General features: G+C 39.6%; 1 protein-coding gene across 1 annotated transcript; it reads right to left on the bottom strand.

Annotated features, from left to right (window-relative positions):
• Nucleotides 1-4166: 4166 nt before the first annotated feature.
• On the bottom strand, nucleotides 4167-7897 carry LOC147444876 (uncharacterized). The gene is made up of 2 exons (XM_086527390.1): nucleotides 7047-7897; nucleotides 4167-5906 (listed from the first exon to the last, which is right to left on the bottom strand). Exons 1-2 carry the CDS (start codon nucleotides 7719-7721, stop codon nucleotides 4671-4673), a joined length of 1911 nt encoding a protein of 636 aa, XP_086383516.1. The 5' UTR covers nucleotides 7722-7897; the 3' UTR covers nucleotides 4167-4670.
• Between the last annotated feature and the right edge of the window lie 2176 nt (nucleotides 7898-10073).

Genomic DNA, 10073 nt, shown 5'->3' with positions numbered 1-10073 from the left:
TTCTTGTTAAGAAGAAAAATAGAACCTTTTGTATGTGTATCGACTACAGGACTTTAAACAAGGTCACCATCAAAAATAGGTTCCCTATTCCTAGAGTGGATGATCTATTAAACAAACTGAAAGGGGCAAACATTTTCAGAAAAATTGACCTCAAACCGAGGTCTCGTCAAGTCAAATTGTTTGACCAAGATGTCTACAAAATTGCTTTCAGAACACAAACAGGACATTATGAATTTCTTGTCATGCCATTTTTTTCTAACAAATACACCAGTCACATTCACACGCATGATGAACAAAATTTTCATTGACCATCAAGATTTTATGATTGTATTCTTTGACAATATTCTTGTATTCATTATATCTAAACAAGAGCATAAAGAGCACTTAACACGTGTAATTGATTTGCTTGCACACAAATACTTGTATTTGAATCTTGAGAAGAGTTCATTTTTTCAATCTCAGATTGAATATTTGGGACACATTGTATCGGGCAAGGGAATACATGGAAAATTGAAGCCATTCAGTCGACCCAAAAATTTGCATGAACTTTGTTTTTTTATTGGTCTATGCAGTTATTACAAGAAGTTTGTACGTAACTTTTCTTACAAATCTCATTACCTCACTCTCCTGTTAAAGAAAAATTCTCCTTATGCATGGTGTGACTCGCAAGAAAGTTACTTTAATGCACTCAAGAATGCTTTGACTAAACCTGTGTTACAATTGCTTGATTTTGACCGACCATTCTTTGTGGTAGTCACTGATGCTAGTGGAAAAGGTATCGATGCAGTTCTTATGTAAGATAACCATCCATTCGCTTTTGAAAGTATTAAATTCAAGCCTCCTGAATCTAAGTTCAGTACATATGATAAAGAATTGATTGTTGTGGTATATGCTTTAAAAATTTGAAAACGTTACTTAATGAATGCTAATTTAATCATCAAAATTTATCAACAAAGTATCAAGTACTTATTGTCTCAACCCTTAATAGATGATAGACATATTAAGTGGGTTGCCTTCATTCAAAGTTTTCAACTCAACATTCAATACCAACCTTGTAAGGAAAATGTTGTAGCTGATGGTTTGAGTCAAAGACTGTCTCTTAATAATCTATCAAACATTATGGGTACTTCATTTGATTCTATACATAACACTTATGAACAAGATGATGATTTCAAAACCACATGGTTGCATATATTTGACAATTCTATGCACACATTTTTGGAATACACTGTTCAAGAAAACTTTCTTTCTTTCAAACAAAAAATATGTGTATCTAAACCTTTTCATACATTGATCATTGAAGAACTTCATAAACAACCTATATTGGACATAGAGGATTTACTGCTACTTTACTGCTATGAAAAGTGATGTTAAACAGTATGTTTCAACTTGTTTGATTTGTGAAAAGACAAAGCAGTAACAAGTAAGAAATTAGGAATTTTACACCCTCTCCCTTTCTTGAAAAACCTTGGAAACACATTTCAATGAACTTTGTTATTGGTTTTCTAGTCACTGTTCACAAGCATGATATTGACTTGCACCATAATTGACCATTTTTCTAAACAAAGTATACTTCATTCCTTATAAGAAAACACTCACAACACATCAAGTTGCACTTCTACTTCTTAAAGTTGTCTTTCCACATCAAGTTTGCTTAAATTCATAATATCTAATCGAGATTCCAAATTTTGTAGTGATTTTTGGACTACTGTTTTTGAAATTCTTGGAACTACACTTGAGTTTAATTCTGTATTCCATCGTGAATCTAATGGTCAAACCGAAGTTACTAATCACACTATCATTGACTTGCTAAAATCTTATGTCTCTTCTCAACCCAAAAAATGGGATGATTACTTGCATATTCTACAATTTTCATATAACAATACCACTCACACTGCTATAGGTAAATCTCCATTTGAAATTTTGTATGGTCACTCTCTTCCTACTCCTGCTTTACGTCTTTCTAATGTTGTGCCTGTCGTCGCTGATGATTTTATAGCTAATTCTCATGATATTTATGAAAGTGTGCATTCTGTCATTAAACACTTACATGAACTTTACACTAAGCATGCTAACAAGCACCGCAAGGCACATCAGTTTAAGGAAGGAGATTATGTTATGTTTTGCATTGAAAAACGAAGGATCAAAAGTGTTGATACTAATGTTTTTTGTTAGACTTGCTCCTTGTTTTTATGGTCCATTCAAAAATTTTGATGTGATCAATGATGTTCCATTTCGTTTAGAATTACCTTCATAGTGGCACATTTAAAATGTATTCCACATTAGTATTTTAAGACCTTTCAAAGGACCCCTACCTACACATCACATTTATGAGGATCCACCTTCACTTGTGGATCAAGAAGAACACCCTGCACAAATAGTTGATCACGAAACCATCACCACACGCACTCGCATGGTTTATAACCGTTATCTTTTGACTTTCAAAGGCAACCTTAAAGAGGATGCCAAATGGATGCCTGAAAAGTTTTTTCGCAAGTTCTCAGACCTCCACACTTTCCATCACACGGTCCAGTTGATTATCTATTGAACAACTAAGGACAGATGTTATCCATGATAGGAGGGATGTTACAAAACTGGCATCCTCTTGTTGTATGTGGTTAACTGCAATTGAGATAGCTGACGTAGTGGTTAATTATATTCTGTCTATTTGATTTTATTAATAGTGAGTTGATGATGATTTGTAGATTAAAATTCTGAGAGTTGAAGAGGAAGCACTGACAAATAATAACCCTCTCGGTCATTTTACATTTGCACAGTATTTTAAGCTTTTTATTCAATAAGCCACTATGGCTACTTATAAATAGCTCTAGTGAAAACTCGTTTTTATGGGACATGCAATAAGTGATGTGCTCCAGTCAAGTACTAAAGTCGACTAGATGTAAAAGAGAAGTCTTCAATTTTGGCACACAAAAACTCAAATAATAAATTAAATATCAAACTCCACAAGAAAGAGTGCCGTGGAGTTCTGGGCTATGATTTTAATCTATTTACTTGCAAGATTCTTTGCTCTTCTCTCTTAGACTATGCTAAATCATGTTGTGTAGCCTCTAATAATGTATACAATCTCTTACATTCTCTTACACTCAATCCTTATCAAATCTATTCTCTTTATATGTGTGTGTTGTCCTAGTCTAAGTGTATGTGTGTGTGTGTGTATGTACTTGGATTTGGGAGAGAAAGTGACAAGTTGATGGTGATGATTGTGAAAAATTGTTGAATTGTCCAAGCATCCGGTCTCCCCTTCTTCCAACAATTCAAGTAACTTCCAACCTCTTATCACCTTTATCCATATTTCTTGCAGCCATGAAAGGTTACCATGTGCACTTCTTGTTGACGAAGGCATGAATCAAATAACTGCATCTTTTATAACACCTTCATACGGCCTCATATCTACTTTACGCAACCATACATTGGTACTCTACATCTAGTAACTTCCAACCTCTTATCACCTTTATCCATATTTCTTGCAGCCATGAAAGGTTACCATGTGCACTTCTTGTTGACGAAGGCATGAATCAAATAGCTGCATCTTTTATAACACCTTCATACGTTCTCATATCTACTTTACGCAACCATACATTGGTACTCTACATCTAGCAATGAGGAGAGTAGAATATATGCATGATATTCTGTGTACGATATGCTTATGATATGTTCAAATATACTTAGATTGCATCATACTATGGTGAATTGAAAAATTGCCTAATTTTGAGCAAAATTAATAGTGAATGGCGTGTGTAAGGTTTAATAGGAGTGCCATATAAGAAAACTATGACATGACAGCACTCATCCATGGATGTAATCAAACCTTTCAAGTTCCACAATATGAATAGGATTGGTTGCTTGAGCACCTTAATATTGGTTGCTTGAGCACCTTCAATGCCCGTTCTGAGCAAGGCCAAAGAGGTAAGGAAAAATGGTAAATGCTCAACCTTTTCAATGCACAATGTTAATTCTGTAATCTAATCAGACAGTCTCTCTCTCTCTCTCTCTCTCTCTCTCTCTCTCTCTCTAAAGAGGGCTTGAAACCCATCAACAAAGGGCAATGACATTACAAGATAACAATTGGGAAGAAAGAGCCTAAGACTTCTCAACAAAGGGCTCTCTCTCTCTCTCTCTCTCTCTCTCTCTCTCTCCAAGTTAGGTATCAATCTATAGTATTACTGCAATATAGCACTCCATATTTCATCAAAGGTTGTCTACCAGCAATCAAGAAAATACAGAGTGCACTTTCAAGTGTGCCCTGTATAATGACTTGATGCAACAAGACGGGCTGCACCGAAACTTTAGAAACATTCGGTCACCATAGCTACAATGTAACTGAGAGCATAATTGTGTAGACAATCAAGTATATCCATTATGTATTATCAATTAATTTTATCTCTATGGACAGATGGACAAAGAATGGCAAGCCCAATAACTCCAGATAAGATACAAGACCAAAAGAACATAGAGCCCCCTAGGCCACATATATGCCTTCATTCTTTGGTGCATACAGACATAGCCACTCAGCTGGCAGATTTCCTGGAAAACATAAAAGCATCTTTTCGCAGCCCCTTCCTTTTAAACATGGAAAACGTATCAGCTTGCCAAACGAAGCCGATTCTTCTGAGAGCATTCAAATAGGTAATCACATTCACCAGCCATCTTCATGAATCAAAGTGCTCTTCTTTTCTTTTAAAGAAAAACTTCTTCGCCACAAAACGGCTTCCTTTCGTTTCATAAACATCGGGCAAGATTCTGCTTGTGCCCCTCTTCTTTAAGTAAAAGCTTAAGAGCAATCCATATGTCCAGCTTTTTCCATAGGGTTTAGGGTTGATTTGCATAAGGGTTTCAGAGCTGCTTTGAAAATCACCTTTTCCAAAGGCCTGGAAAACCAACGGATCGGTCCGTACATCAGGACAATGTGCTTTCAATCCCAGCTCATCCAACTCCATAAACATCTTTTGGAACTTCTCTCGACCAAAGACGTAAGCATCTACAACAGCACCAAAAGTGACCAAATCGGGAGCTATGCCCATTTTGCGCATCCTCAGCAAGAGGGCATGTATTTCCCACAACATCTTCATACGTGCATAACAAAGCAGACAAATATTGCAAGTTGTTAAATCATAAGTAAGACCGGCCATCTCCATTCCCAAGCAGCTCCTTTGCATATTTTTCACCTGAAAATTCGCTGCAAATGCCAGTAACAACAAATTCCAAAGCAAGCTCCCCAAATCTTTCCTCAGCAAGCCCAAGTCCTTCACAAAGAGCCGCAGCTGATAGAACTTGCTGGTCCGTATATACAGACTAGCCATTGCTCTGATTGTGACCTTGCTAACGAGTACTCTATAATCTTTAACCTGTAAATAGCTAGTATGCATTTCCTTGACGAGACCATGTGCAGCATAACCTTGAAGAATCGCGTTGATTACTGGGAAATCAAGCTTCCAATCATTCCTACACATCTCTTTCCACATAGTTTCCATGCGTCGAAACAGCCCTGCTTTTGCATATGCTACAATCATGCATCTGTACGTACGGTAGTCTGGCAAACATCCCCACCGCTTCATGTTATTAAAAAGCTTGTTCATGTTATCCAAACACCCCTGCTTGTAGTATGCAAGCATCAAGCCATTAAAAGTTGCTGCATTTGGTTTAATACCATATTCCAGCAATTCGCGGGCAAGTGCTTCTGCATTATTGAAGTAATAAGCTTCTGCGTAGCTGTCTAACAACGCTGTGTAGGATGCCAAACCTGGTTGCAAACCCAAAGCTTTCATCTCATCAAAAATAAGCTGAGAAATATCTGGCCGCTTTGCTAGTCCAAGCATCTTTATGAAGGTTACAAAATGCTTCTCGCGAGGGGAGTAGTTTTCCTGTCCTCTCCACCAAGCAAAGACCTGAGGGAGAACGCACAAAGAGGTAAATGATAAGCATAAGCGACCAGTATGTCGTCCCAAAAATGTTGACAGGCTATATAGGCGGCATATAGCATGAACTATATGGACAGGCTAACAATATCACCTAGCTTGAAGATTAGCAATAATGTCCACAAGGCAAAAACAACAGAGCTCCAGAAAGGAACTGGTAGTAATCAAACTTCCCGAAATGCGAATGAAAAAATCAACCATCAAATAAAGCACTTCTCAACAATGCCTTTCAACAGCCAACGCTGCCATATCCCTGAGCCATTCAAGAAAGTAACCTATTTGTACCACACACATGAAAAAGAACCCGGCCCACAAGGCAAATGAACAGATGAACCACCAAATACTACCCTTCTTAACAGCTTTATGCATGCCAATCAACAACCAAACCTTGCATATCCATGAGCCACTCAAGAAGTAACCGATTTGCACCACACATGAGCAAAAGACCCCGGCTCAATACTATGTTCCTAAACATGCAATTTTTATCTGCAATTTTCACACTTAAGGTTGTTTTGATAAATGCTACCAATCCCAGGGAGAGACAATATATCTTAGAGTAAGCTCTCAAGGCCTAGTCTAAAAGGAATTTAAGCTACCTCCTAGGCGATCCTAGGGAGTCGAGACAATCTAAGGTCTTAAAATAAGCTCTCTATGCTTAGTCTAAAAGACTTAAAAATGATCTTCCACACCTTCATAAGGAGCCCTGATGTACCTACTTTGGACACACATGAAGCAACCTAGTAGTGCTTGCATTTTGCTCTGAGTCTTCTCATTTGGTGTCTCTCACTCTCTCTCGATCTCAATGATTAAACTTGCGAACAATGAATGGTAGCTTATTTTTCCACCATAATCTAACCGTAATCTAGGTGTTCACTAACCCTAGAGTTCTAACAATGGTCACCAGTGTAAAGGTTCTGTACTCTTCCATCCTCAGCCAGAATAATATAATTTCATTCATTGGCGCACCAAACCATCCTTACTCTTGCAACTTGCAATTCCAATTGGCCAACAGGTGGTTCGGTAGTGTTTCAAGAAAAGCTTGTCTTCTTCTTACTGAAATTTTGTGCAAATTGTTACTTTGATACAAGAGCAATAAGGTTGTAAAAGGACCTGCAAAGCCTCACCAAAGCATTTTTCAGCGGCAAGGTGATCGATAACTGTCCAGAACTCGGTAGACCCCCATCCTGCCAGCGAATTCAAGACCTCAATAGGATGCTTCCCCTGCAAAAGAAGCCCCATGACTTTGGCCTTCTTTGCGGCTCTTCGTCCTGGGCTATGTAACACACTTTCATCGAGAGCCTCACCATGTCCATCACTGTCATTATCTATCATGCTCTCCTCAACCCTTCTGTCAATATCTGCTGCTGACCGCATGATATCTTCGTCCTCTCTACAGAATGCATCATCTCCTTCCTGGCTTGAATGCAAGAACCTATTACTGGTAGAATAAAGGGGCTGTTCTTCAGAAAGAGATGAGCTGTCCTCCTCATCTCTGAGCAAGCGATGGAGAGACATAAACAGACTATTGTCTGCATTCAGATTGTCCGACATTTGAGCTTCCTTTTCTTCTGGTTCGAGAGCTTGAGCTGTAAATAGGTCTTTATCTGAGTGCAAAGCTGCAGTCTCACCACTTCCACTATCTACACCAGCAGAGCCATGTGTACTGGAGTGTAAGCTTGCGATGCACATGCCAATACGTGCTCTGGTCGAGGGTTGTCGCAGCGCGCTCCTGCACATGCATCCTGGAGTAGGACTAAGAAAGAACATCTTGGAACAGCAGGCCATCGCCCACAAACTCTACCACCGTGCCCTGAACGCGATTTGCACCTTCATGCCCATCCGATCAGTGGTTTGAGCAGGAAGGCCCCCTGGACAGAGTCAGCTATATCTAACACGGGCGTGGGTAGATGGTATCTAAGGTCCCAATCAATTTAGGGCCCCTACATTAATTCGGCGCCGCAGATCTTGTTGCGAAATGCACACTCCAACAAGTTTAATTAAAGAGGGCAGGGCCACGAAGCTTTGGTCTGTTTCCAGTAGATGCAAAGAGAGGGCATCTCTCCAAATGCAATCACCTACACGTGAATCTTGAAGGCATCTGGCATCATGCAAGATGTTGGTATGGGCAAAGAGTTCAGGATGAGTGCCTTGGTGGACATGTATACCAAACGTGGTGTACTTCATAGAGCACTTAGTATGTATGTCAAGTGTGGTGTACTTGTCCAAGCACAACAAGTCATTGGCGAGCTTCCTATTCGGAATGTTGGCTCTTGGAGTGCATTGATTGCGGTAAATGGCCAACAGGGGTAGGGTCAGGAAGCTCTAGGCTGTTTTAAGCAGATGCAAAGAGATGGAATCTCTCCAAATGAAATCACCTATATGTCCAACTTGAAGGCATCTGGGATCATGTAAGATGTTGGTATGCGCAAAAGAGTTCACGATGATATTGTTAGTCAGGTGATGTTGACTAAAAACGGCATGCTTGGTAGTGCCTTGTTGTCATGTATGCCAAATGTGGTGTACTTTATAAAGCTGAAAAAGTTCTTGACAAGCTTCATGTCCGGAATGTCGTCTCTTGGAATGCTTTGATCACAGGATATGCGCAACAGAGGTAGGGCCAAGAAGGTGTGGGTTGTTTTCAGTAGGAAGCTCTCCAAATGCAATCACCTACGCTTATATCTTGAAGGCATGTGGCATTATGCAAGATGCTGATATGGACAAAAGAATTCATGATTGTATTGTTAGCCACGGATTGTTGGCACTGCCTTGGTTGACATGTATGCCAAATGTGGTGTACTACATAAAGCACTCTTTGTCAAGAGAGCGTATATATTGTTTGAGTCGTGGTGCACTCGATGGTGGTAGCCTTGCCCAAGAAACTCACTCAGGTCTGCTAGTTGCAGGTTTGGCCTTGGATGCCAGAGAAGCCGTCATATAATTGAATACACAAGGGTTGCATAGCAGGATAGTGTAGGTGCTTAGATGGGACCATGCGCCACTGCTTTGACAATGGTAAGAACCTTTTCGTTTTGAACGTGAGGGTATGTGTGCGCGTGTCATTTTCTCTCTATGCATTACTTGTTTTGTTCTCACATGGCAGAGCAATATCCGTTACACAAGCAAACATGGAGAGGATTCACTTAAAGACTGCTAAGAACAAGGATTTGTATCAAGGCAGCAGGATACATGATGATATTTGTGATAGTGTGTTACTTGAAAATAACACATACTTAGCCAACACATTAGTCAGTATGTATGTCAAGTATGGTGTACCTATCCGAGTGTGATAAGTCCTTGATGAGCTCGTGGAGTGCATTAATTGTGGGATATGCCCAACAGAGGCACGGCCAGGAAGCTCTGGGTTGTTCTCAACAGATGCAAAGGGAGGGAGAGAGCAAGATACATGTTGATATTCATGATACTAGGTTACTTAGCCAACACCTTAGTCAGTATGTATTTCAAGTGTGGTGTACTTGTCCGAGCACAACAAGTCCTTAATGAACTTCCTATCCAGAAGGTTGTCTCTTGGAGTGCATTGATAGCGGGATATGCCCAACAGGGCAGGGCCAGGAAGCTCTGTGTTGTTTTCAGCAAATGCAAAGAGAGGGCATCTCTCCAAATGCAATCATATACACGCGCATCTTGAAGACATCTGGCATTATGCAAGATGTTGGTACGGGCAAAAGAGTTCACAATGATATTGTTAGTCAGGGACTATTGACAAAAATCATTGTGCTTGGGCACTACCTTCGTCAACATGTATACCAAATGTGGTGTACTTCATAAAGTACTTAATATGTATGTCAAGTGTGGTGTACTTGTTTGAGTGCAACAAGTCGTTGATGAGCTTCCTATCCAAAATGTTGTCTCTTGGAGTGCGTTGATTGCAGGAAATGCCCAACAGGGGCAATGTTAGGAATCTCTGGGTTGTTTTCAGTAGATGCAAAGAGATGGCATCTATCCAAACGAAATCACCTACATGTGCAACTTGAAGGCATCTAGCATTATGCAAGATGTCAGTATGGGCAAAAGAGTTTACGATGAAATTTTTAGTCAGGGGTTGCTGACAAAAAATGTCATGCTTGGTAGTCCCTTGGTCAACATGTATGTCAAATGTGGTGTACTTCATAAAGCTTA

The sequence above is a fragment of the Adiantum capillus-veneris genome, chromosome 13 (genome assembly GCF_014529385.1).
Source record: "Adiantum capillus-veneris isolate H3 chromosome 13, ASM1452938v2, whole genome shotgun sequence".
NCBI lineage: Eukaryota > Viridiplantae > Streptophyta > Polypodiopsida > Polypodiales > Pteridaceae > Adiantum > Adiantum capillus-veneris.
This window is presented reverse-complemented; position numbering and strand designations above follow the sequence as displayed.